This window comes from Capra hircus, chromosome 7 (assembly GCF_001704415.2).
Source record: "Capra hircus breed San Clemente chromosome 7, ASM170441v1, whole genome shotgun sequence".
In the NCBI taxonomy this organism is placed as follows: Eukaryota; Metazoa; Chordata; class Mammalia; order Artiodactyla; family Bovidae; genus Capra; species Capra hircus.
The window spans coordinates 66,633,165-66,660,208 of NC_030814.1; the positions used below are offsets into that span (position 1 = coordinate 66,633,165).

Genomic DNA, 27,044 nt, shown 5'->3' on the forward strand with positions numbered 1-27,044 from the left:
GAAAACTGTTTTGGGAAGCTGACATTGGGTGGAGAGGGGCCGACAGTCAACAAGAGAACATGTTGGTAGAGGAGGGTGCTGAGGAGGAAACAGCCCGGGAACTGAGGGGCTGCTGGAAAGTGCACTTGAATGGAGACCCGAAGGGTAAACATCCGGGCAGGTGGAACAGCCAGAACAAAGAGAGGGAGCTGGATGTGAGGGGCGGATGAGGCCGCGCAAGCCCCCAGGGCAGTGGTCAGAGCCGGGACTTGGCCCCGCCCGCTGCTCATAGGCGCCCTCTGGTGTCCTCAGGGAAAACGGCCGTGAGTGGCGCTGGGAGACGGAGGGGACTGCGGGTGTCCCAGATAAGTGGAAGTTGGGCAAGGATGGTGAAGGGAGGATGGTGAGGGTGGTGGAGGGGACGTTATCGCGAGCTCTGCTAAGTCTTGGGAAGTAGAGAACAATCGGTCCTAGTGTACTCCTGGAGGTAGAGTAAGGGGCGCTGCTGTGGCCGGGATGCTGTGGGCTGGCCTCATTAAGCAGGTGCTGGGAATCTGCAGGAAGGGCGTCGGGCGGAGAGCGGAGCCCGCGGGAAGGCTGGGAGAGGAGAGCTAGTCGGGAGAAGATGAGGAGCAGCGGGGAGGAGGGACTTCATGGACCACGGCGGAGCCTAGGCGTTCTTCTGGAACCTGGGGAGGTTCCAGGAGGATGATATGCATTTAGGTTGACGGCCAGGGGCGCTGGGGAAGCGGTTCTGAAGGCAGCTGACTGACCGACAGGAAGCTGAGGGTCGAGCGACGGAACTGCCTCTGAGATGGTGCGGATGGCCCGCAGGGTTGGGGTACGGAACCAATAGGGTATGTTCAGGAGACGGGACAAAGCAGGAGCGTGGCGTGGCCTGAGCCAGCGGACCGGAGAGAGGCCAACCAAGTCTGGACCTCCAAAAGTTTTCCCGGAATAGGGCGCCACCTGGCTGCTGCTGCGCGCACCACTAGCTGCGTAGGACTAATCATACGTGTAGTTATTTACGAAGCCAGATGGCAATGCTTGCCCACCCCGACACCACACCCATCACCACTTCTACCAGGGCCTCTCCACCCAGCAGGGTGAAGGGGCTCACAGTCCTGGTACCCGCATTTTGCACCTGCAGGGTCCTGGAGGCTCCAAAACCGCACTTGTACAGCTTTTCAAGTTCAGGGTCAAAAAACTCCTCTCCAAAAAGGGGCAAATTTGCTCTAAGGTACCCCTCTATATGGGGCTTCCCTTGTAGCTCAGTCGGTAAAAAATCTGCCTGCAGTGCAGAAGTGAAGTCGCTCAGCCGTGTCTCTTTGTGACCCCATAGACTGCAGCCACCAGGCTCCTCTGTCCATGGGATTTTCCGGGCAAGAGTAATGGAGTGGGTTGCCATTTCCTTCTCCAGGGTATCTTCCTGACCCAGGGATTGAACCCAGGTCTCCCGCATTGTAGCCAGATGCTTTTACCGTCTGAGCCACCAGGGAAGTCGCCAGTGCAGGAGACCCAGGTTCAATCCCTGGGTTGGGAAGAGCCCTTGGAGAAGGAAATGGCAATCCACTCCAGTATCCTTGCTTCGAAAATCTCATGGCCAGAGAAGGCTGGCGGGCTGCAGTCCATGGGGTCCCAAAGAGTTGCGCACAACTAAGTGACTGATTTACTTACCCCTCTATATACACATTGAATTCAATGTGAAAAACATGCTTACTTCAGCACACGTGTTTTTCTGAATTACGGAAACCCCCAAAATAGACAATCGAGGGTACAGCAAATGCTCACCCACTCCTGCCCTCCCTCTTGAGTTGTGGGGCCAGGCAGGCAGTTCCTGGTCTGAAGTGAACTTGGCCCATATAGCCCAGATCTTCCAGGCTGTATCTCTGACAAAGGTCCATGAAGCAGACAGCTAACGATCTCACCTGACACCCAAGCCTCACATGATGGGCCTAAGTTTCTAGTTGGTCCCTTTGAAGCATGACTGGGTGCAGAGGGCCATCCAGAGTGTTCTACCCCATGAACCAGCAGGCAGCCCCTCACTGTTCCTCAGTACCAGCACCCAGGTGTCCGTTTCCCTCACCCTTCCCTCTGGCCAGGTGTAGGTCAGGCCCACTGGTCCCCTCTCAGCCAACAGGAGCTTGGGTGGGATGGAGGCACGGACTGGAGGTCCAGCAGCATTCTGACATAGCTTCCTTTTATCAGCCTTGTTCCTTCCAGATTGCCCCTTTCCCTAGGGGCTTATAGGAGCGCCCTGTGAATCAGGGGCGCTACTAGGCAAACTGCGGACAGGCTAGTCTCAGTGCTGTCACACTGTCTCCGGCCTTCTCCAGGATAGGTATAAAACAGTGACCCGTGCTTTCTGTTCAACGAAACTCCAGATCAAGATATTAACAGTACGGGGACTTCCGTGGCAGTCCTGTGGTTGAGTCCACATTCCCACTGCAGGGAGAACAGGTTAGATCCCTGGTTGGGGAACTAGGATCACACAACGCTGGGCCAACCCCACCCCCAGACATCAACAGTAAGCTCATTGATCTCCTGTTAAAACGGAGATCAAAGAGCTCAGAGCAGCGGCCACTGTGGGGAGAGGGAGGCACCTGTGTGCTCTATCTCCACACCCAGACTCCAGCCATCGCTCATACCAAACCCAAGCAGACCTGGATGTCTCAAGGCCACCTCAGTATCTGCAGGACACAACCCTGCTATGTCCACCTTCCACCAGCTCTGGCTCCAACCTGGCAATCCTGTCCACGTTCTCCCCCATCCTGCCAGTTACAGACCCCTTAGGACTTCACTGCTGTCTGGACAGTTACCCACCCTTTCTATTCACTGATGCACCTGCCATCTTTGCCATCGTGAAGGAAGTTAACACCTGACAGGAACACTTTAGGGAACATGGTAGATGGGGGTGATCCCACCCACAGGACACCCCAGGAAGCCTCAATGCAAGGGTTGGGCCCTGGAGTTACTTTGGAAGATCTTTAGAAGCTGATCAGGAGCGCAAGGGAAGCCAAGAAGAGGGACAGACGTGGGCAGCACGGTTGATTGCCCAGGGCACTGAGGAACCATGGGCAACGTGTGAGAAGCTGGAGCATGGGGGAGGGAGGTCAGGTCACTGTCCACAGGTGGGCTCACTGGGGGAACTTGGGAAGAGGGGCTCCAGAAGAGGAAATGCTGCCTTCAGTCCAGGAGTGGCTGGGGCATAGGGAAGGCAGCACAGGCCCCTGGACATCCCAGGACTTGTCACAGAACCCAGTACACCTGATCCCTAGCCTCAACCTCCCTGAGACCGGATGTGTCTACAGCAGGAAAGCCCAGGTCACATGCTGCCTGGCTCTGGCCCGTTTTTCACCTTAGCCTCCAGCCCCATTCCTGGGAGTCTTGATGGGTCACAGCACCCACAGGAAGTAAACACAGGTCGCACTCAGGACTAGAGAAATCTCTGCTTTTATTGGCCAGCAGGTTACTTGAGGGGGATGAAGCGGGAGGAATGGGTGGCCCCAATACCGGGCCGACCGTGCTTCACGGGCTTGTAGGTGATGGAGAACTCGCCTAGGTAGTGGCCAATCATCTCAGGCTGCAGAGGAAGGGTTGGGGGATAGTCAGCGGAGGCACGGTGGCAGGGCCCCACCACCCCCAGGCCCAGATCATCCCACACGCACCTTGATTTCCACCTGGTTGAAGGTCTTGCCGTTGTAGACGCCAACCATGCTGCCCACCATCTCGGGCAGAATGATCATGTCGCGCAGGTGCGTCTTCACCACCTCGGGCTTCTCCATGGGCGGCGCATCTTTCTTGGCCTTGCGCAGCCGCTTCAGCAACGAGTGCTGCTTCCTCCGCAGGCCGCGGTTCAGCCGCCGTCGCTGGCGCGCGCTGTATAGCTGCATCAGTTGCTCACTGCGGGTGAGGGCACAGAGTAGGCGGTCTGAGGCCCGGCTCGGCCCCACAGCCCACCAGGAACACTACTGCTTCACCAGGAGCTCCGAGAGCAACGTTCCCCGCCCGGCCAGGGCCCACAGCACCCGCTCCGAACGTTCGCGAGGGAGCTCTCCAGTTCGAGAATCCCCGCTCCGCTATCTACAAACGAGTAAGCTGAGCCGGAAAAACAGGTGACTCGGGGAGTTGCAAACTCGCGGGCACCCTGCTCTGCTCTGCTAGCCGCAAGAACCCAGCAGTGGGGCCACCCTGAGAAGCCCCCGGCCGCTGAGGACCCTATGGTGTGCTCCCTAGGAAGCCGGCCCTTCCGCCCCAGACCGCGCACAGCTCTAGGAGATAGGCGTCACGAGCCTCCCTTCCCATCCGGGGCCCGGGCTTCGCACCCCCCTGCCTAGATGTTTCCAGCTCAGGCCAAACCTTAGAGCAAGGATCGCCAAACTCCCGCCCACGTGCCAGATCCCCCAGATACGGCGGCTGCCCTATCTTGTAAGGCTCGCGGGCTAGAGCGGCCTTTACGTGTCCGAGTGGACGCCAAAACGTCCAAAAGGGACTCGTGGAAAACCCGTTCAGTTCAATCCTCAAGGACTCATTTTTATCCGCACTCAGCCCCGCCCTCTCGCCTACATACGGTCCACGGCCGCAGGTCAGCCTGCAGCCCTCAACCCACCCTGGGGACCCCTCCAGCCGCCAAACCCCTGCCCCGCCACCACTTACTAGGACATGTCCAGCAGCTGGTCGAGGTCTACGCCGCGGTAGGTGAACTTGCGGAAGGTCCGTTTCTTCTTTTGTTCTACTTCCGCCTGCGCGGGCCGGGCCGGGGGTGAGCGGGTCCCCGAGATCCACCCCCAGTCCCCACGGTGAGGTCAGTGGACCCGCGGCTCCCGCCGAAAACCGCGCAGCGCTCCCGGTATGGGAGCCCGTGGGCACGCACCACCTTGCACCCGATCCAGGGCGGCCCGCGCGGCTTCGGGCTACGGAGGCTCGGCTGGGACAAGCGGGCCGACACAGGCCTTCCCTGCCCCGAGTCATCCTGACAACCAGCAAGCCCGCCCCACACCCCCATATCCGGCGGTTCCACAGGCCTGCGGGAGAGGCCCGCAGCCTCGCGGCTTGACCTCGGCCTCCGCTATGGGCCAGAGCTCGGATGGCACCGGATGAACCCGGAACATACAAGGAGGACGTAACACTCACCATCTTGCCGGTTCTTGAGAAAGGATCTTTCGTTCTGCGCCAGCGCAGTTATCGCGGGGTCTCAATGCCCCGCCCCCGGCCTGCGTGCGCAAGCGCTTCCGCTTCCGCTTTCCCGACAGAGGACGCGCGCCGTCTGCTGTCCGGAGGTCAGAATTCTGTCTCCGAAGAATAAAAGAGCCCCGCCGCCATGACAAACTTGGACCTCAAATTAGAAAGCAGAGACAAAGATGTGTGTAATCACAGCTATGGTTTTTCCCGTAGTCATGTACGGATGTGCGAGTTGGACCGTAAAGAAGGCTGACCGCCAGAGAATTGATGCTTTCGAATTGTGGTGCTGAAGAACACTCTTGAGAGTCCCTTGAACAGCAAGGAGATCAAACCACTCAATGCTAAAGAAATCAACCCTGATTATTCACTGAAAGGACTGATGCTGAAGCTGAAACTCCAGTACTTTGGCTATCTGATGCGAAGAGCCCACTCCTGGAAAAGCCTCAGGATCCTGGGAAAGACTGCGGGCAGGAGAAGCGGGCAACAGAGGAGGAGATGATTGGATAGTACCACCGACTCGATGGGCGCGAATTTAAACAAACTCAGAAGATAGTGAAGGATAGGGAAGCCAGGCGTGCTGCAGTCTATGGGTTTGCAGAGTCGGACACGATTGAGTGACTGAACAACAGCTGCCCTCCACTGCTGGAACCCCCAGGCTGGAGCTGGCTGCTTAGTGTATGGGAGCCCCTTCTTCAACTGGGGCACGTGTGATTCGTCACTGCCCATTTTGAAAACTCATATTGTTGCTGCATAACCTCTATAATAAAACCCATGTTAAAAAGTGTTTACGGAGTGCCTGTTTGCAGAAGGCGCTGTCTGGAGTTCTGGCTGGCTCCATAGGGAGGATGGTTGAGGCAGACCTGTAAGGGACAAGGTCATACAGATATCTGAGCCAAGAGGGTGGGACACTGGCTTTGCACAGATGGTTAGAAATGGCATCCCTGATAAGGACCTGCAAGCCTTTAACAGAATTATGTAAAGTAACAACTGTAACACTGCAGTATTAGGTTTGCAACACATAGAGGGGTAATATAACAATACTAAGAACAGGACAAGAGACAAGAACTATATAGGGGTTCAGTTCAGTCACTCAGTTGTGTCCGACTCTTTGTGACCCCATGAACCACAACACCCCAGGCATACTTTGTCAATATTCAGTGGAACAGTGTCCATCCAAAGGTGATTCTGGTACACTAAGATGTATGTAGTTCCATGATGTCAGCAATTCCCCTCCTGGGTGCAAACCCCGAGGAACTGAAAGCAGGGACTCAAACAGATTTGCACACGCCTGTTCACAGCAGCATGATTGACAAGAAGTGGAAACAACTAGTGCCCATCCATGGATGATGTATAAACAATGTGGTTTGTTCACACAGTGAAATATTATCCAGCCTTGAAAAGGAAGGACATTTTGACACCTGCTGCAATGTGGATGGACCTGGAAGAAACAGTGTGAGAACCTAAACACAGGACAAATACTGTACAACTTCACTCAGAAGAGGTCCCTAGAGGACTCAGACCCATAGACAGAAAGTAGATCGTGCGGGGCTGGGGCTGGAGGGTGAGTGAGATTTGTTTGGGAAGATGAGGAAGTTCTAGAGATTATGGTGGGGATGGCTGCACAACATGACTGTGTGCTTAATGCCACCGAGCTGTGTATACTTAGAAATGGTTAAAAATGACCAATCTTAAATTTTGTCACAATAAAAAGCAACCAAACAGGTGCATATGGTACTCTAAAAACCTCAAAAACTACAATGAAAAAAAATCATTGAAAGAATTAAAATATTACACTAGAAAATATTCATTTAATGCAAAAGAAAGCAGTAGTCTGAGGACTAAAAGAGATGTGACATGTAGAAGGGACGGGAAGAGGGGCATTTTGGGTCTAGGGGAGAAGGTGCCTTTCTCTCTGGCTCTGAGCTGGTCTGTTGGTTGGGCCAGGGCTTTCTGGCCATTTGAGTTCATTGCATTATCTCCAGTCCAGCACGCTGGAGCCATCCAGGACATTTTCAAATCACTTTTTCCCTAAAATCTTGTGATTTTTACAGTGAAGTGACAGCCCCATCCTTTCACATGGCAGGAGGAACTCTGCAGGTGGGAGCTCGTCCCACCCCACCTCCCTGCCCCCAGGTTCCTGGCCCATCACCACGACCTTCAGATCAAAGAGCTGTACCCACCAGCCCTCAACTGGGAGTCCCACCACCCCTGCCCACAGCCAACACCTGGAAAGGTGAGCAGCCTTCTCGAAGCCACAGTCCAGATGTCACTTCTGTAGGGGTGCAAGGGGCCTGGCAGGCCCCACCCAGATCTGTCTAAACTCCTCTTCCTCAGCACCCAGTAAGTGGCCAATGGACCCCAGTGCCCAAGGCCCCTCACAGGGGGTCTGCAGCTGAGCAGGCCCCCAACCCCAGGCTCAAGACCCCAAGACCCCCATACCTGCTGAGGAGGGCCCGGCTCCCCACACAGGAAGGGGCTACTCCCAGCAGAGGGAAAGACGGACACAACGTGGGTTTCTAGTCCAAACGCACTTTCTTTATTCAAACTGGTCAGCGCGGATGCCCTGAAGCCCCGAGCACGGGAGATGGGCCAGCCTGGCCCCCTGGTTCTGGATGGCGGGTGGACACAGGCAGGCGCGGCCCCACAACGCACCTGCAGATATGGCCAGGCACGCCAGTCGACAAAAGCAGAGAAGAAAACAAAAAACAAAACACACTCAGTAGATTTCTTCTTTATGCTCCCAGAGTTTCTGGACCAACAAGTCCCAACCCTCAAAGCCAGGAGCAAGGGACTAAAAATGCCCCTTACCTCCACCAGTGCCGACGGAAACCCTGTTTTAAATTAAAAAATAAGCGAGTATACATCGTAGAAAATTTCTCTTAAAAATCTCACAATTTGTAAATGTATATTTTTTTCTTTAACATAAAAGTTTACAATATACGGTAAAATAAAGGCTCAGGAAAATAATTTCAAAAAAAAAAAAAAGGAAGAAAAAGAAACCTGAAGTTTTGAATTAAAGCTGAAGAATTTTTTTTAAACCCTGTTGTTGAACCAGTGACTTTTTTTTTATTGTGCTGATGGGTTAGAGAAAGAAATATATTTAAAAACCTCAGTCCAGGTACCCACAGCCACCGCCAAAAGCCTCCCCCCCTCCCCCCACGGTCGAGTCGGTATTTCCACCAAGTTTGTGATTGTCACGAGTTCACAAGTTTGAATCCTGGTCTCAGCCGCCTGCCGTCTGCAAGGAGGGGCTGCTGCTAGCGTCGGTAGGGATGGAATCCTTGTACGTTGTGGTTCTGACCGCGTCCAAAGCCACTTCCGCCAGCGGGGGGACCCCCCGAGCCAGGCACCGAGGGGCCCCCATAGGAGGGGGGCTGCTGGCTGGGGTCTGAGAAGCCCTGTCCGAAGCTGGCCAAGTCCTGTCCGTAACCTGCGGGGAAGAGCCGGGTGAGCTAGGGTGGGGCCTGGACCCAGTGGGTGGAGGGACCCCCCCAGAGCCCCACTGGGACCCGGGCAGCCATCTTCACAGAAAGGAGAGCAGCTCTGAGACCCCTTCCCGCACTTACTGCCCTGTCTTGGGGCTGGGGGCCTGCGGCGCACCCTCGCGGCTGGCGAGGCCTTCAAGCTTGGAAACAGACACCTGGCCAGACCTGGGGGACCACAGGCTCCTACAAAGTTTGCTCTCCAGTGGAACTCAGGGTGGACATGGCAGATTCCAGGATTTGAGGACACATTACAGATCAGGCTGAGCTGCAGAGCTTGGAGCCCAACAGTGCTGCCCCTCCTTTGAGTAGGGCCAACCCGCCCCATGAGGCCCCCTGGGTTGGTGGTGCCAACCGTGAGGGCAGAGCTCCAGGGCCAGTGGGGTGGTGGCCAGTTGAGGTCCTCACCCTGGCAAGGGCCCGTCCCCGAGGGCACCGCCGAGTCCACCCCCGCCCAGAACAGCAGAGGAGGTGCCATCTGTGGCCCGGGCACAGGCAGTGGGGACCATGGAGGAGGAGGCACCACCTACCTAGGCCACATCACTGCTCAGCCTGACCAAAAGAGTGTAAACAAAGTGTGGGCCGAAGCCTGGCGGCTCTGGAGAAGAGGTGCCCAGGCCTGGCGAGAGATGAGACCAGGGTAACTGCCCCGGGCGGCCTTGGCAGAGGAGCAGGGGATGGGGGGGCACATGCTTGCTCAGTCGCTCGTACATCCCCTCTAGGGGTCAGCAACACTGCACCCACCACCGCGGTGTCCTGCTCTGGGTGAGGCGAGAAGCCACATGATCACAGCTGGGCAAGGCCCCAAGGGCACAAGAGCCTGAGATGTGGGGGTGCTGGGGGGCATCTGTTCAGCACAAGAGAGCCCCATGCCCCGCCCCAACTCAAGCTGCTCTCAAGGGCCACAGACCCTGGTCTCCAGCACCTACTTGGTGAGCACCCCTTGGTGAAGCTGGATGCCTACTGATGCCGCATGGCCCACAAGCCCACCCTGCGTATGGCAGACCCAGACACACACAGCGCAGGCCCGCTGGGGGCCCCACACCCACAGGCCCTGGACACAGGTGCCGAGCCGTGAATGCTCCTCCACACCAGCACCCTGGCCAAGAGCCCACCTCAGGCCTGCTCAAGCCTGGGCCCTGCAAGCAGTCCCACAGTCCTGTGGCACCCAACCCCCAGGTGGATGGGGAGCAAGGCACTCACCATATTGGCTGTATGGGAAGTCGGGCTGGGCGGTCGGTGGTTTGCTCATGTCTGGGGCGGCCTGAGATGGAGGTGGCGGGAAGGCCAGAGGTGCGGCTCCGGGAGTGGCCGGTGGTGGGGGAACCCCTGGAGGGGCAAACTGATCTGGTGGGGGAGGTGGAGGTCCGTAGCCGAAACCTGTGGACAGACAGGAGACAGACACAGACGCGGTGCTCACGCTCTTCAGCCGCCAGGACCACATGCATCCACCCCAGCAGTCCAGCCTGGCAGAGTGAGGTGGGGCTGCGTTCCAAGCCCAGGGTCCCAGGAGAATGGGAAGTGTGGGCGTCCATGAAGAAAGATCTGCTCTTTCCTATTAGAAATGAAAGTGATCTAGGCCTGGACCGGGAGTGGCAGCCTGACTTGGTTGTCGGGTGGCTCGCATGGCATGGCAAGGCTACAAAACTGCAGTGTCCTGGGTCCCTGGTCACAGATGGCCCACGCAGCACAGGGCTGGAGAGGTTTGGAAGGGGGAGGACTCCTCCTGCCGGCTGAACGACACGCCCCAGCACCCCCACCTGCCGGCCCAATGGGGTCAAGGGGGGCACTCCTCTTTTGGTGGACACAGGCTGCTGGGGACAGAGAATCCAGCCGAGTGGACAAGGTGAGTCCAGCCCTCACCTGAGGTGTGCGGAGCCGGCTCTCTGTGCTGACATGCCCCAGGCCCACCCCCAGGGGCCCAAGGCACTTACTGAACTGTGGGGGTGCGCCGTAGCCCTGGGGGAAGCCCTGGGGAGGCGGGAAGCCTCCAGGAGGGGTAGACACAATGTAGGAGGTGAAGGGTGGGGGTGGCGGGGGGGCTCCTCTTCCTGCAGGGGGCGGTCCATAGCCACCTGGAACACAGCATACAGGTGAGGCGAAGAAGCCCCTTTCCTGCCTGCCCTGCCCCACCCCTCTCAGATCTTGCTCTTCTAGGCTTTCTTCCAGCAGGGACTTACCAATCGCCTGTCCTGCCGGCACCCACATTCCTGCAAGGAGACATGGGGGGTGGGGTGTGCCACATGAGCACCAGGTATGGATTGGGAGACCCTGCCTCCCCAGGGGACCCAGCTTCCTGACACATCTCAGGTGCAGGGGAAAGACGTCAGAGCAGCTTCAGGGACACCCAGTAGGGAGGCTGTCAGCCAGGAGAGCGGGGACCCGGGGTGTCCTCCGGCTAAGTGCTGGTTCTTTCCCTGTGATGAGTGTGAGAGCATCCGGTCTCACTAACCGGTTTCCTATAGCTGTGGCTCATTTTGCAATAAAAAACACTTTTAAAGCCAGCTCTGAAGAGACTGGGTAAAACTTGGAGCCAGGGAGAAACAGCTCTACAGCTCAGGGTACTGGTATCCTTCCTTGGACACCCTTCTCTAGGTTTTAAAGGCCATGGAGGCTCCTGGCCATCCCAAGTGGTCTCTAAAAGCTCCACCCCTGCTACATGGCAAGCGCAAAGCCAGGGGAGCTGGAACAGACCCAAAGGGCCCACAAGGCAGGGCTCATGTTTCCTCCCTGCTCCTCTGAGGAGCATCCAAGTGAAGCTCTGAAGACAGCCTGACCTGCCCACGTCCACTCCAGACTCAGATCTTGCCCTGGGGGCAAAGCTGGCTGCTGGGCATGACCCCTGACCTCCCCTGGAGGTACCACCCCAGCACCCCTGGCACCTGGGGGTGCCAGAGGGGACAGACCCACTTGGCCCCGGGCGACAACACTCCACAGTTCTGGTTCCCATATCCCACATGGCCCACCCAGGTGCCAGAGCTGCAGGAAGCTCCTGGGGATGGTGGGCAAGCAGCACCCTTACCTTGTGGGCCGTATCCCTGCTGCCACGTAGGCGGGGGCTGGCCTGCCCAGCCGTTGGCGGCGTTGGGCACGACCCGACTGCCCCACTGGCTGGCACCTGGCTGTCCTGGCGCTTGGCTCTTGCTGTCCCGAGGTTCGGCCCGTTTAACTTCCACCTGGACAAACCAAGTTCTGATTTAGGGAGATACCGGGGGTCTCAAGCCCCCTTCCCTTCAGACACACCCTCAGGTAACTTACGACTACACTTAGCATCTTATTATGACTTAAAACTAAATACTTAACTATAAACCTTATTTAGACTAGAAACTTTTTTCTTAAAATTTTTTAATTTTTTGTCTAAAAAAATGTTTCTCAGGTACAACAGATCCAACTATAAAACATGTGAGGCCCCACCCACTGCAGACTGGGCTGAGGACCAAGAGTCTGCAGAGTTCTGTGTATGACAAGGGGGTCTTTGGGTCAAGTTAAGGGACAGTGTAGACCCAGGGACACAGAGGCCAGGCTCCTCCCCGCAAGCGCAGCCCTTTTCCTGGCCGCTCCGGCGGTCAGGCCCTCTTCAGAGCCCCCACCTGCCTGCGCTTCCAGCTCATACCTGAGAAACACAGTTGGTTTACTTAGGTTTTGTATTTTAAATGTCTAATGGAAGATAAAAGACTTACCTTCCCCAGGCTAACGCTTAAAGAATCTCAATTAACTCAAAATAATGTCAGAGGGGATGGATGTGATAAGAGAACCTTACATTACATCTAACAAAAAAGTAAACAAACATGCAATAAAATGGACATTTGAATCAGTAAGCAATCTTCATACTGTGTTAGGTCAGCAGCCCAGGAGCCTTCCCTTTTGGAGGTGCCAGGAACCACTGCATGCGGAGGGCGGGCGGAGGACCAGGTGCCCGCCCCGCCAGGCTGCATGGCCCCCTCACACAGCCTTTTCAGTCTGGGCCGACTGAAAGCAGACCCCCAACTCCAGGGCTGCATCAGCACTCAAGAATCCCAAGTTGCTCTTGCTTGTAGGATAAATTTTAATGAGAAAGAGACAATGAATTCACTGGAGTCGTCCTTGGGGTCTCGGAGCCTGGCAAACATTGTGTATTCAGAACCCCGTCAACTTGGCCTAAACCCCGTTCTGTGAGAGGACAAGGAGGGCGCAGAGGCACAAAGACCCCACCTTCCGATGCCCCAAGGACGCTCCACAGAGGGGAAGAAAACCTCTGCTAGCTCCGGGCGGTGTGGCAGCAGGACGTTTCAAAGAACTCAAATTAATGAGTCTTCACACACTTTCCTTAAGGGAATATGGTTCCTGCTTACAAAGCAAAGCAGCCCGTGTGATTAAAAAAAAAAAAAAAAAAAAAATCTGCTCTTCCTGGCCTGTACTCAGGTTTTAATTACAAGTGGGCCCCTGCCCTTTGAGACAGAGCTGAGGCTGGACTCTGTCCCTGGGAGCATACCCCACCCTGAGGAGGCCCTCACTGCTCCCCCAGCTGTAGCCATCATAGGACCTTGAGCAAGGTATACAGGCACCTCGGAACCTGTGTTCATGACAGCATGCATCTCGGAGACCTGCATGCCAACCCTAAACTAGCCACTGATGAGCGCCTAGAACAGCCTGTGTCTCCCGCACAGCAGGCTCAGGTGGAGCTGACCCAGCTGCCCATCTGTGATGTGAGGGACAGAGAGGCCACCCTGGGCCATTGTTCCCTCCGTGTCTCAGCTGATGGGGTGGCCGGGGCTCTGGTAGGGGTTCTGGGCTTGCCTCCGAACAAGGAGCCAGGGGTCTGGGAGACGGGGCGAGGAGGGATCAGGCCACTTTCTGAGTTTCCCTCCGAGGCAGCAACACAGTATGAAGATGAAACAACCAGAGGTCACTTGACTGCATGGAGTTAAGAACTACCAGGAGCATGTGGTCGGACCGAGTTCACAGTAAGTGACCCAATTTGGAAACCAATCCTTCAGGATGTTTACGTTGCCGTCAGTTTTACACAGAACCAGTTCTCAAAGGTTCGCGGCCTGGCACGTTCCAGGCCGGCATGGGACAGTCAGGGAGGGGACACACATCTGAAGGAGAGGTCACTGAAACCAAGCCTGAGGCAACCCGTGACTTCACTGGACGCAGCCCGCCCACCCTCCCGGCCATCCCCAGGGGCTCTAGAGCCAGGGGCACCTGAATCAGATCCGACCCACAGGAGGGGTCCCAGAACCACTTGCCCGGCCCTTCTCCTGCCAAGGGATCTCCTCTCCAGTGAAATCCCTAGGTTGCCTAAGACTTGGTTTGGTCTTAAGGTAAAATAAAACTACAACTACACACTTTTTTGCCCATGATGTCGTGAAAATGCATGTTGACAGCCTGGTCCACTGATTGTTCGTCCTCGAAAGTAATAAATCCAAAACCTAGCCAACGACGAAGAGTGAATCAAGGTAGCAGGGTGTTGTGACACAAAACAGGATGATGAACAGTATTAGGGACGGGCCGAGGGATCGACCAAGGGTTTCAGCGAAGCCGGTGTGTGAGGCTGCGGGGCAGGAGCTATCTCAGCCCAGACGCTGCGGCCAGTTATAAATCAAAGACGACCTTGGGACCCCTGGGCGTGTCTTAGCCGCCATCTGGACAGTGGGGTGGGTAAGGGCCCAGCGGGCAGGCAGCCCCAAATGTGTCATGGGTGCACTTGTGCTTTTCTGAAACCCAGGGTCCTCCCCCTCGGCTGGCAATCGCTCGGCAGCTAGTGCTGACAGCAGCCGTACACTGCTCTAGCGTTAACGGAGGCACGTCTCTACCACAGTGAGAGCCTCGCCAAGCTTGCCCAACACTGTTGGGTAAGCCCGAGGAGTCCTGCCCAAGTACCATACGTATGCACACAGTGTCTATATCTGTACGTATCTATGGACTAAATACACAGAGATACAGGCCACAAGGGGTTCCAGCAGCTCAAACACTGCTGTCAGCAGCAAGAGCAAGAGGCACCATGTCGTCAAAAGGACAATTTTAACGGGAAAGACAATTTAGTGTTTCCCAAACACAAGAGAGTGCAGTATAAACGAAGTTTGCTGGTCTGGTGGGCGGGCCGCCTGGCTAGCCTGCGTGTCCAGCCCTCAGGCTGCTGTTCGTCCCCGGGGGCCCAACTGCGCTGAGCACTAAGACCACTCATGGCAGCAACTGCCGGAAAACCCTGTGGAACAAAGGACAGGCCAGAGAAGGGCAGAGGAGAGTCAGAAGAGGAGTGCAGAGAAGGGACGAGGGTGGAGGGGAAGGGCGGGGCACAGAGCTTCCAGGGATGTGGATACAGGATGGGGCAGCCCTGGGATCCCGGCCTCTCAAGCTGAACAAAGAGGGATGTGGGGCCACGGTCACAGGGACCGTGGGGAAAGACTCCTGGCAGAACCGAGGTGGGAAGAAGACAAAGGCGGGAAAAAAAAAAGCAACTTAGCTCAGAAGTATAGGCGCCAGCCTTATGGGGTGGGGCCAGCTCTCTAGCACATACGTGTGTCCAAGCATGACACACGCACATAGCCTGAGCCCGCACACCGCATGAGAAGAAACAATAAACAGACCAGAGAAGACAGGCCAGGCAATGGGGATGTGGGCAGTGGAGGAGCAGTGTGAGGGGGCAGAGGCAGGGCCGGGGGCACAGGGACCAAGCCCTGGGAGGGGTCCGGGTGCTCAGATGGACTGTGGGACAGGGAGGGAGGGGGAAGCAGGGGCTGCATGGAAGGCTCAGGAAGAGAAATTGGGGACATGCTATCTGGGGCACCTGCTAACCAACTGCTGCTCCTGGTGCGGTGCCCACCCCCCGCCCACCTAGCACTGGGGGACCCACGGGGACTCGCCAAGGCCCACGGCTGAGGATGGCAGGACCCACACGGAACCCGGATCCGCGGGTCAAGCCTGGAGTGCCCTCCTGCCAACCCCTCCTGCCCAGACCCCGCCCAGGCAGCCCAGCGCACCCCAGGGCCCAGGCCAAGGATGGCAGGCAGCCCTGCAGGGATGGCAGGCAGCCCTGCAGGGGATCTAAGAGCAGCCTCAGGACCCCATGTCCCAAGATGCCCCAAGATCGGAGGCAAGTGGTGGAGCACAACATGGGTGATGAGCGGCATGTGAGAAAGTGAACGTTTTCTCCAAGTGCAGGAGGGTCTGAAGCCACAGGGCTCGCGGTCCTTAGAGTGCAAGAGGCGGTGAGTCGTGGGGAGGGAGCCCCGGGGCGGGCCCTCTAGGGATGCGTCTGTCTGTCAAGAGGCGACATCACCGCTGAGGAAGCGGAACAGAAACACACTGAAACTTCGTTTACACCCCACTGGAGCAAAGCCCGCTCCCTCCTCTGACTGCGGGACTGGCCTGTACCTGTGTGATATAATTTAGCACCTGGAGAAGAGAAATCTAAAGAGATATCGTTAATCACAAATAATTCACAGAGAGAAAAGGAGAAACAACTTACTTAACATTACTGTACTTTTCTATGAAAACACTTAAGTGCATCACTAAGCAAGTACGTCTATGTAAAGTTAAGACTAAGACTTAACAGCTTAATCAACATGAGGTGAAAGTACGTTACTTAACCATGGAGGGAGAGAAGGGTGAGGTTCAAATGGCAAACTATTCTCCAGCATGGCGGGCGCATGCTGCGGGCGCGCGGCTGGTGCAGTGCCTCCAGGGGCTGGGCAGGGGCCGCGGGCTGGACGCACTCGGCTCACGAGGCCGGTCCAAAAGCGGTCCAGGAACCAAAACACAGAGGCGGGGACAAATAGCAGCAGCCAAAAAAAAAAAAAGAAGGAAAAGAAGAAGAAGAAAAAAAAAAAAAACAGCTCGCAAATTGGGTGCCCAGTGTCCCAGCCTTGCAAACCAATGTGGCCGTGCAGGTGTGGGCAGCTGGGGCAGCTTCGCGCCTCACAGACTTCAGTCCCACAGACTTCAGGAAAAAGAACAGGAAAACAAGAAAAAAGCATGGGACGCACCAAAGTAACTCCACGTTCAAGCCGAGCTGGGGAAGACCTAGCCTGACAACATGAAATGAAACCCCCGCCTTCACTGAGTGAACTTCAAACAGGAGATGGTCATAATTGAGGAAGTTCACCATTTAACAAAACCACTCATCTTTCAGGACACGCTTAAAAACAGAAACCATGCTGAAATACATGTCAAGTTGGAAAAACTTCCAAAGAATGAGCTTAAAAAACAAAATAAAAATGAAAGAACCCCAAGCCTGTACCGCCTGACCTTTGGAAGCAGACAGGCCAGGGCTGCGCGGGAAGGACTACGCTAGCCTCGAGTCACCCTGTGCTGAGGCCAGGCTCGCTACAACCACCACCTAAGTGTGAAATAGTTTGCCATCTGAGGGGAAGGACAAGGACAAACTCGATCTCTTTTACCTCGAGGCCTCTGCTTTTCCGCATCGTAGATCATGACCACTTCTGTGACCTGTAACAGAGACAGGAGTCTGAGGGCCCAGGTCGGCAGGCAGCATGTCTGCCCACAGCCAGGAGGTTCCAAGGCAAAAGGCCCACTTCTGGGGTGTGAAACCCTCAGGGCCTCGAGTAGGCTGAGGAGTGCTCATAGGCGGGGCAGGACCAGTGGTGGGTCACCAGGGGCCCAGGGCTCCATGTGCCAGGACCTCCCACTCAGGGTCGATGCCGCTGGCCTGGCTGGGCCCGCATCCTCCCCATGCTCCCGCATCGTGCACTGCGGCATGAGTTCCTTGGCAGGCCCTGGGCACACATAGGCGCCCCTTAGACAAGCACACTGCAGCCAGAGAACATGTGCTCGGTGGAAGCTGGAGGTGACCACGTGCTTCTGCTTAGGACAAGGGATAGCCTCCCTCCCCGACCCCTGACACCAAGGCCCTGCCTGCCTCCTGTCTGCCTTATTAGAATTCAGTTCCTGTATAAGCCCCCATGAAGTTCTGAAAGATTTTAGCCTCTTCTGGAAAACAATCCCCTCACACCCTGTCCTGGGGTGTGTGTGTGTGGGGGGGGGGCAGGGAATGGGACCCATCCATGTCCAGCACTTCTCCAGATGCGGTCAAGTGCTCTCGACTGCAGAGTTACAACCAGCCGAGGCCCCCGTCTACAGCAAGCACTCCCCTGTGGGTGACTGGCCATGTGGGGTGCTTTGAGCTGTCTTGACTCCCCAGGACACAGGGCTCTGCCACTCCCGCCCCGATCGTGGCTGTGGGCAGGGCAAGGACTCACCACTCCAAATTTCTTGAAGTATTCCCTGAGCTCTGTCTCACCACAATTGTGAGGAATTCCTCCGACAAATATCTTATTTGATTTACTGTTATCGCTCCTGGGTCCTTTCTGCTATTTCAACAAAGAGAAAATGGTTAGTCCACGTGGGGAACCCTCCAAACACACCCTGCTATTCAAGGCACAGTCCCTGAAGGCAGACCAGACACCGTAGGGGACCAGGGAGTCCAGGAGTGCCTCACAGGCCAACAGGGGCCAGGGGCCCAAGTGCCCCAAAAAGAGTGTCTCTGGCTCGGAGAATGAGCAGTGGGGCCTGCACCAACCCCACTGGTGGCCAAAGGGTGATGGGAAGTTCCTAAGACTGAGGACAGTCGCCACCTTCTTCACCTTCAGGGCCAGATCCCACCCTCTGTGGACAACCCCTGAAGCTGCCTCCTCCAGGCACCGCAGCCGGGAACTCAGACTACATTGTTGGGGGTGCTGGTGACAGGGACACGAGCAGAGGTGGGCACACGCACACACACACACAGGCAGACACAGACACACAGACACACACACAGACACAGACACACACACAGACACAGACACACACACACAGAGACACAGACACACACACATACACACACACGCTCTGCATCTGGGATTCGACCAACCACGGATCAAAAACACTTGGAGAAAAAGAAGTCCAAAGTTTGAAAAGCAAACCTTGAATTTGCCACATGCCAGCCAGCTATTTACACTGTATCAGGCACCGCAGTCAACTAGAATTGATTTTAGATACATAGAGGACGTGTGCCATCATAGCCATTTCACAGAAGGGACTTGAGCGACCACGGATTTTGGTCCCCTCAGGCGTCCTGGACGCAGTGCCCACAGAGCACACAGAGGCGCGGCTGTGCAGACTACTGAAGGACCTGGGCAGTGTTTCCACCCAGGTGTTCACTACACCACTGTTTCTGTGTTTGATGTTTCTTAGACTCAGAAACAGACACACCTGGTCTGAGGCCCTGTCTACCATCACAGCTGGGAATCCTGCCAGAAATGAAGGTTCCCAGGTCCCAGCCCTCAACAGCACCAGTCCACCATGTCTGGTAGGGCTCTCCTTGAGAACAGAACACTCTGGTGACAGCTGGCCAGGCCCTGGCGGGCAAAGGAGGGTCACAGGGTCCTCGAGGTGCGAAAATAGACAGGCCTCAGCCCTGGAGGGGAGCAGCCAGCAGAGTGCTGAGTGGGGCAGCGGGAGCGGTCAGAGTGGATGAACACGAGGTTCCTGACAACAAACAGCCAAGAGCCATCGTTTCTAAGGTAGATTTATAAGATACTTCTTGGCTACAAGATGAAAAGCTCCTGGCACTGAATCAATCCAAGTGCTCAGGAACTTGGCTGCTCAGCGCCACACGGGAAGGCCTGCTGTCGCTCAGTCTGACTGAGCAAGGGCCCCAGGGAAGCATGCAGGAGGGAACCCCTGCCCCTTACCCAGCCTTCCTTCGGCCGAGTCCTCTCCGGCTGCATCCCCCGAGGCGTGCATGGCTTTGGGTCAATCTGTCGGAAGTTTCAAAGGATCAGCTGTGAACAGGAGGCTCGTCTCCCAACAAGAGGAGGTGTTGGTGGTAGGGTCAGGGGTACAGGTCCATCAGGTCAACCAGGCCACATCCTGACCCAGCGTCCGGTCTAAGCTCGGAGCTGTAACTTTTTTCTTCCGGAGTCATAATTCTTGTAACCCAACCCAGGGGAAAGCCATCCTTGGCACCCACACAGTGCTGAGGTGCAGGGGCACCAAGCAGGAAGGCAGCAGGTGCCTCCTCAGGGCCAGGCACTCACGTTTCGGCCATCGAGGGTGTGTGGTCTGCTGGCCAGCACCGTGCCCACGCAGTTTGGATCTTTGAATTTGACAAAGCCAAAGCCTCGAGACTGGTTGGTCGTCTTGTCTTTCATGATCACGCAGTCCACGACCTCTCCATACTGGGAAAAGTAGCTGCGCAGCGTCTCTGCTCAGAGGTCAGGACACACACAGCCAGGCGTCAGGCAGGTCACAGGCTACTACCCTGGCAGCCTGACCTGGAGAGTGTTCAGCCAGTAACCTTTACGCTGGCTGACCTGCTGACGTGGGGACGGTGGATAGGGAGAGGCAGAAGGATGGGTGCCAGGGAAAGGAATATGCATCACGTCTCCCCGGGAAGGAGAATGAGCTGCCAAAGGAGGGACACCTGCAAGGCCGGAGGCTGAACACAGCGACTACCACAAACGCCTAACTCTGCTGGCTCCATCTCCAGCCTCTGCCTTCAAAGCCGGTCTCCACCCTCCCTGGCCAGAAGCATCAGCACAAGATCAAGTTCCAAAGCGCTGCCCCAGTCTACCCCCAATCGAGTGCCCCCCGGAAACCCAGACAGTAAGTCAAGAATTGAAAAGCTAATTCTCACAACTTGAAGACAAGGTCACATGCCCACAGCCCATCTGCACTTACCTTGGGTGGTGCTCCAGTCAAGACCGCCCACGAACAGCTTCCTGCAATTCAACAAAAAAACATTCAGGGTCAGGAGGGTTCTGCCCAGGATGTTCCTAGCAGCCCAGTGGTTAGGACTCCACACTCTCACTGCCAAGGCCTGGGTTCAACCCCTGGTCAGGGCACCAAGACCCCACAAGCTGCATGGCATGGCCAACGACCACAGAGGGATCTGCCTGCAGTGCTGCCCATCGGGCTCACCCTAGGGTGGTCACCCGGGGGCACGGCCATGGTACAGCATGAAAAATGCCACTGGGATCTGCCCAAATGGCGGGAGTACGAGTCACAATGTCCAGAGCCGCACACAAATGTTGACCTCAACCACAGTAAGACAGACTGCCACCCCCAACCCTGCCAGCGCGGGAGTGGGATCATGCAGCCCCTTCCCACTGCTCTGCAAACACCAAAGACTTCAAGGTCCACATCTGAGACCCCACATGGCAAACTCAAGGGGCAGCAGTGGTGGGGCTTTAGGACAAAGCAAGGGTACCTAGCACATGGGCATGAGTAAGCACCACCAATCTCTGGGGAGGCCCCTGGAGCTTGGACTTAGCTGAGTGGCTTAGGCTATACTTTCGAGCCAGAGCCCTACTATGTGAGAGGAAAAGTACTGGTGGCCTCCCTGGAGCCACCGTTCCCAGAGCCTCCGTGCCTGGTGTCTACACACCTCAGGTCGGGTCCAGAACCCAGAAGCCCACCAGTCAGCGCCTGCCACACTTGGGCTGGCTGAAAGGAGAGATGCCCCGTGCTGTGGGCTCCAACTGGGGCAGGTGTGGCCAGTAGGGAAGGCAGGGCACTCTCTATCCCGCGTGTTGCCTCAGAAAAAGGAGTGAAACTGGCACTCTCAGAGTGGCACCTGGGCGCTATCCAGTCCACAGCCAATCCCCCCTTGCACAGCCTGGAGACAAAACAGCCCCCTGAGGCTGGCTGCACTAAGGCCCCAGAACCGGCAGCTGGGGCACAGGGACAGACCCACCTAGGCAGTGGCCTCAGCTGTGCTCAGGGGTCCCTCTCACTGCAGCTCTCTCCCTGGGCGAGAGAGGCTCAGGGAAGAAGAAACCATTTTCTCACCCCACTTGGGGTGGCAGCCCCTCACCCCCATACACATTCAGGGCACGTTCCTGGATGGAGGCCAGGGGGCTCACACCCAGCCTCCTGACCATTCCATCCGCCCCCTACACACCCCTGGGAGATCAGGCAGGCTCCTCCTGCTCCCTAAGACCCTGGGGAGCATAATCCCATCTGTGCCCCTCTCCCCCAGTGACTGACACCAAGGCGGGCAAATGACAGGACTTGATCTGGCCCAGGCCAATGTGGACCGCCTCTCTGCTCAGACCTTTGGCACAGGCACAAATGGGTTTGCTGTGGAAAAGTAGCTTGGAGAGGAAAAAAATCTTGAGCATTCTCAGAACACCCAGGACAAACCCCAACTGAGAAGAATACCTGCCTGCTTAGCTGGCATCTAACCAAGATGGGAAGGCCTAAGTGGTGTCCCTCCGAGCCACCCAACCCCCGCCCCCACCCCACCCGCTGCAGAGGGTGGAACTGGTCTGACCAGTCCACGCTCCAGTCCATGTTTAAATTTCAAAATCAGACATTAGTGGAAAAAGACGAGAAAGGCCGTCCTCTGTGCAGCTGACAACACCCACCGGAACTCGCACTCCGAGTTGGCCAGGGAGCCGACATGGACATGGGGCTTTCTGATGCTATCACCTCGCTGTGTTTGGGAAACAGGACACAGTGGCACGTCCGCAAAGGCACGCTGACCCACGTGAGGAGGGCGGGGGACTGCACTCCTGTTCCTGTCACTGCTCTACCGGCCCTAAGATACAGATACTAGGAGGTGAAAACTGAGGAAGCGATAGGGTCTGGCTGACACAGGGCACAACGTTGGGGAAGAACTACAGAGCCCCAGGCCCAGTATTGTGTTGGGGCTTCATCTATTTTCTCTCCTCTTGCTCCCCGTCTGCAGACAGGATGTCCTGGGAGATCTCACTGACCCGTGGTGGTCTCAGGGGCCCTGGGCAAGATGAGCCGGACACACCTGCATGGGAACTGGCCTATGCCCACCCTCCAGCCCAGACTTGCTTGGCACCAGGTGACCTGAGGCCTTGTTGAGCGTTTATATGCAACTCAGCAGGTGAAAGGATCAGCTAACCCTGTGTGGCTCCCTCTCCAACCCTGCCCTACTCTGAACAGTGTCATTCATCCCTCAGTTGCAGCTGAAGTTGGGGGCCCCCACAGACCCTGCACCCCACTCCTCCACCCCTGGGACCGGAGACAGGTTCCTGGTCTGTGATAAGCGCAGGCTCCTGGGCCTGTACCCCAACAGCAGAGGGGTGACTGGGTGGCAGGCTCTGGGCAGCATGCCCCATGTTCTGCCTGCTGACCTGAAACCTAGTCCTGGATGGCTCCTGAGGGCAACCATGTGCCATTTATGCCAGAAAGTCAGCCTTCGGGGGCTTCCTCAACTGGGTTGCCTACAGCAAGAGCCACCCGCTGGACGGCAGGCACCACCAGCCGGAGGGCAGGGGGCTGAGGCCGGGTCCATCATGTAAACTGGCAGGCCCTCTCTTCCTCTACAGCCCGTGTTCACGCCTTCCTGCAGCCAGGGAGCCATCCCACTTTGAGCCCTCTGTGACAGACTACATCCCCGAAAACAAGGGGTGAGGCGGGGGTCTCTTCCCACAGTCTGGGCTTTCCTTCACCTGCAGAAGAGATCACTTCTCATGGACTCTGGGGGCTGCACACGCGAGACCCTAGCCTGGCCTTCACTGAGTGCCCCGAGACAGGACCAGTGTGTTCTCGCCAGCCAGAGCACCGCCCCCCACCGACAGTGACCTCTCACCGAAACCTGGCCACAGCACCACCCCTCAAAAGGAAGCACTGCAGGAGCATCAGGGAAGGCACAGCAGGCCAGCTCACCAGGAGTGCGGGCTCCCCACTCTAGCTCAGCCATGCCAAGAATGACCTTGACCAGGTCCCTTGACCCTTCTAAGCCTCAGTCTGCTCCACCAAGGAGGCTCTGCCACATTGTCTGGAACCAGATAGGGGTCTAGTGGAACTGCCCCCAACCCTCACGGCCAATCGTGCAGGTGTCCAAGCAGCCCTGGACCCATGTCCTAGCCCCCAGGAGCAGGCAGCCTGGACACACTGGGTGGGAACCAGGCCTCAAAAAGCACTCTCTTTCAAACAGGAGACCTCAACAGGACAGTCCTACCCACCGGGGGCATCAGACCAGGGATGCTGTTCCACCCGGCAATGCCCAGGACAGGTCCAGAACACAAGACACCTCCTTCCCACCAAAGGACGACTCCCACCACGGGTGCTCACTCCCTTAGGCCTTGGCAAGCCGGCCTGGCACACTCCAGGTCCACACCCTGTGACCCAGCCAGAGCTCCACACCAACCACTCCACAGAGAGCTGGCCCACGGACCCGTCGGCTCACCTTCAGACCCCTTGGAGCTAAGTCACCCAAGCCCCACATGGCCTCCACCCCCATCCACCTCCAGCCTTTCACTACCCACCCCCCAACCTGCCCAGGTCTCTCTCCCGGAGACCCACACCCAGTGCTGCTCCCCTCACAGGTCCCCCTAGAACGCTCTCTTCGGACACATCGGTGTCCTTCCTCACCAGCCCGTGGGCCGCCAGCAGAACCACATCTGCCAGATGAAAGCCCCACTCACTCTTCTTTGCCTCCACAACCTGTCAGCTCCAGGAACCTCAGTCAGAAGACCCTCCTTCAAGTTGACTCTCCAAGTCCATGGCAGAGACCAGGCTACTACACCGACGGCTCCCTGCGAGGCCATGTGTAACAGTGGCCACTCCCCCTGGCCCTCTGCCCTGAGACCTGCCCAGGTTCCACTCTGGCCACCGGGCCATTGTGACAACCAGGATGCTGAAAGCCCAGCCCATCACATCCAGATGCAGGGAAGGTCTGCCTTCAGAGACTCCAGTGCAGAAGCGCAGTTCCCCAGTGGGGTGGCATCCAAGCATCACATACTTCCTGAGGATGTGGATCCCCATCCAGGAGGGGAGCCGCCCCATGGCCTGTCAAACTCTCCCCAAGAGCCACTCAGAGAGGCTGACTGGACACCACAGTGAAGGCAGTCAGAGAGGACAGTGGGTGCCACCAGTGACCAGTCAGACCATCATACCCCCACGACACAGGCGATTGCTTCCTCTGAGCACCATGTGGCAACCACCCTGAGTGGGCAACTGCGGTCCCCCCAACAAACAAGGGGGCCCATGGTCAGGGATCCAGCGGGGTCACAAGTACTGCACTGGAACAGCCACCAGAACAAGGAAGTTAAGGTGGACCTGCACTCCCCATAGCCACCAGAAACAAGGCTCCCCCAGAAAACAGAAACAGCAGTGCTGTGGGGCAGCAATGACCAGTTCCCAGGACACCCAAGATCTACCGCTTTAGAAGTCAGGTGGCCTGGCTGGATTCGCTGGGGTGCCGCGGCAGGGAACACAGCCAGGCAGGTCCCTGATCCCATCCTGCTACCAACTCTGCGGCCTCTCCAGGTTGCCCATGGGTCTGGGGTGGGTCTACGGTACAGAGGGTGGGACCTTCCAGAAGCAGTGGGGATCCTGGCTCCGCCCTCGCCCATGCGCTGATACAAGCTGTACAGGGGAACTGCCAGGGAGCCCAGCCTGACTACCTCCTCAAGAATAAGAGGCAGGCCTCCTAGACCTGGAGGCTCCCTTCCCTCCAGGTCTAAGAAGTCAGGAAAAGATCCGTTTGGCTGAGGGAGACTACTGGCCCCCCTCAAGTCCGGCCCTTTGGGCTACAACTTTCATTCTGCCCACAGGCTAGTTTCCCATCGGAAGTGCTGCAACTTTTCATTTACCCTACACAGAGCTCAGACTGCCAGGGCCTGCACCTCTCTCCCAAACAGACCAGGCTAGAAGCTAAGTGCCTTCTTTCTGGTGCTCTAAGAGCCATGGGGACTCTGGATCCGGGAACCCACAAACACATTTTCTGTCTTCTGGTGTAACCTGCTGCCGGAGCCTGACCAGCCATCCAGCAGCAAACAATGACTTACTCACCAAATCAAACGTTTTGTAAACACTGCATCTGTTCAAAGCGAAGGGCACTCAGAAATGTACACAAGGCCAGGGAAACCCAGCCCAGGCTGTTTTGCCATCTTCGCAAAAAAGATTTAACTATAAAATTATGCTGATGCTGTAGGAACCAGTCTCTGCAAAGAAAACTAGACCAAACCCCTAGACTAGGGCAGAAATGGATTTTCTGGTTCCTCTGGGAGCGCTTCCCTGCTCTCCCGCTCGTTTAGCATTAGGCAAGGGTATAATTAAAAGGGAAAACTTAGCTATAACAAACCTCCTCTCGCTAATAGCTACACCAAGGAGAAGAAAGACCTCAGAATCACCACCGTCAGTCCATCGACCAAGTTTCCAGGTCTCTATCTCAAACACACCCATGGGGCTTACATGGGGGCTGAGCAGGAAGGGGCTCGAGCAACATGAAAACAACAGTTGCAGACACCCATCAGGTGGCGCGGAGGCGCCGAGATGGTGGACACTTCAGGGTGCGCGGCAAGCAGACCGGGGACCGGCCCCCATGACCTTGGCCCTCGGGCCCTCGGTTTGCAAACCCTCACTTGGTAGTGAAGCGGATGGTGGAGGGGCCGCCGCTGTGAGTCCTGGGTGGGAAAAGCTGGGCGGCGGCAGCACTGGAACCCCCCGGGACCAGGCCGCCACGTGCGCTGAGCCGCCAAGTTCGCGCACGGGCTGGGGGCGCCCTGGACCCCCCAGGTTCCTGTTCGAGGTCCCCGAGGAAAAACATGGGCGCGGGGACACTTCTGCCCCCCGCCAGTGGGAAATACAGGCGCGGGGGCAGACAGCATGCCCCGGACCTCCTAGGTTTCCGACCGAGGGGCCCCGACGGTAAACTCTGGCCAGGCGGCGGGGTCTCCCTCAACCATGAAACAGAGGGGACACCCAAGAACCCCCAGGTCAGGTTCGGGGTTCCTGGTCAGGAAGCGGCAGGGCCCCTGGACCTCCAAGACTCCTCGGATTCTCTCCGGTTGAACCTCGGGGTCTCCGACCACGAGGCGGCGGGGAGACCAGACCCACAGGACTCCCTGGACCCCCGGTTCCCGCTCGGGGTCCCAGGCCACGAGGCAGCGGGGGGCCCGGAACCCCAGGGGACCCCGGCCCGTCGCGCCCCCGGACCCCCGGCCGCCGGCTCGGCGCGGCCCCGCGGCGTGACCTTGACGGGCCGGGCCGGTCTGGGCGGGGGCCGGCCGAGGCGGCGGCGCGGGCCGGCGCGTCCTCACCCGATCTCGTCGGCGCCCGAGTTGTTCATGGCGGCGGTGGCGGCGCTCGGAGTCCGGGCCCCCTGGCTCGCTCCCGCCTCCGGAAGGTCACTGGCCCCGGCGCCCTCCCCACAGCCGCGGCCCGGATCTGCGCAACGGCGGCGGCCGCGCTGCCTCCTCCCCTCAGCGCCAACGGTCACCGCGCGCCCCCGCGCCCGCGCCGCCGCCCTGCGCACGCCCGAGCGCGCTCCCGCACGGGGCCTCCGGGGGCGGGGCCAGGGGTGCGCCCGTGTGCGTGCGTGCGTGCGTGCGGCGGGACAGCCGCGCCGCCGACGTTCGGCCGCCGCGCTTCGGCCTTCTTCCTCAGCGGCTGCGAGAGTCCCCGCGGGGCACACTGGGAAGTGGAGTCCCGTGAGCC

At 57.5% G+C, this 27,044-nt stretch overlaps 2 protein-coding genes across 4 annotated transcripts; both read right to left on the reverse strand.

The window, feature by feature from the left end:
- Window positions 3,410–5,309, reverse strand: RPS15 (ribosomal protein S15). Its single transcript, XM_018050438.1, has 4 exons — window positions 5,113–5,309; window positions 4,636–4,721; window positions 3,648–3,882; window positions 3,410–3,562 (listed from the first exon to the last, which is right to left on the reverse strand). Exons 1-4 carry the CDS (start codon window positions 5,113–5,115, stop codon window positions 3,449–3,451), a joined length of 438 nt encoding a protein of 145 aa, XP_017905927.1. The 5' UTR covers window positions 5,116–5,309; the 3' UTR covers window positions 3,410–3,448.
- Window positions 7,674–26,851, reverse strand: DAZAP1 (DAZ associated protein 1). Of its 3 annotated transcripts, none has more exons than XM_018050440.1 (12): window positions 26,648–26,848; window positions 20,304–20,344; window positions 19,661–19,827; window positions 19,316–19,381; window positions 17,843–17,950; window positions 17,024–17,072; window positions 13,971–14,053; window positions 11,665–11,818; window positions 10,823–10,852; window positions 10,577–10,717; window positions 9,846–10,022; window positions 7,674–8,590 (listed from the first exon to the last, which is right to left on the reverse strand). In XM_018050440.1, exons 1-12 carry the CDS (start codon window positions 26,674–26,676, stop codon window positions 8,418–8,420), a joined length of 1,218 nt encoding a protein of 405 aa, XP_017905929.1. In that variant the 5' UTR covers window positions 26,677–26,848; the 3' UTR covers window positions 7,674–8,417. The 3 variants fall into 3 exon arrangements, with proteins under 3 accessions (XP_017905929.1, XP_017905928.1, XP_017905930.1); XM_018050439.1 differs by having other exon boundaries at window positions 17,843–17,953; XM_018050441.1 differs by lacking the exon at window positions 7,674–8,590 and adding an exon at window positions 9,101–9,261 and having other exon boundaries at window positions 17,843–17,953; window positions 26,648–26,851.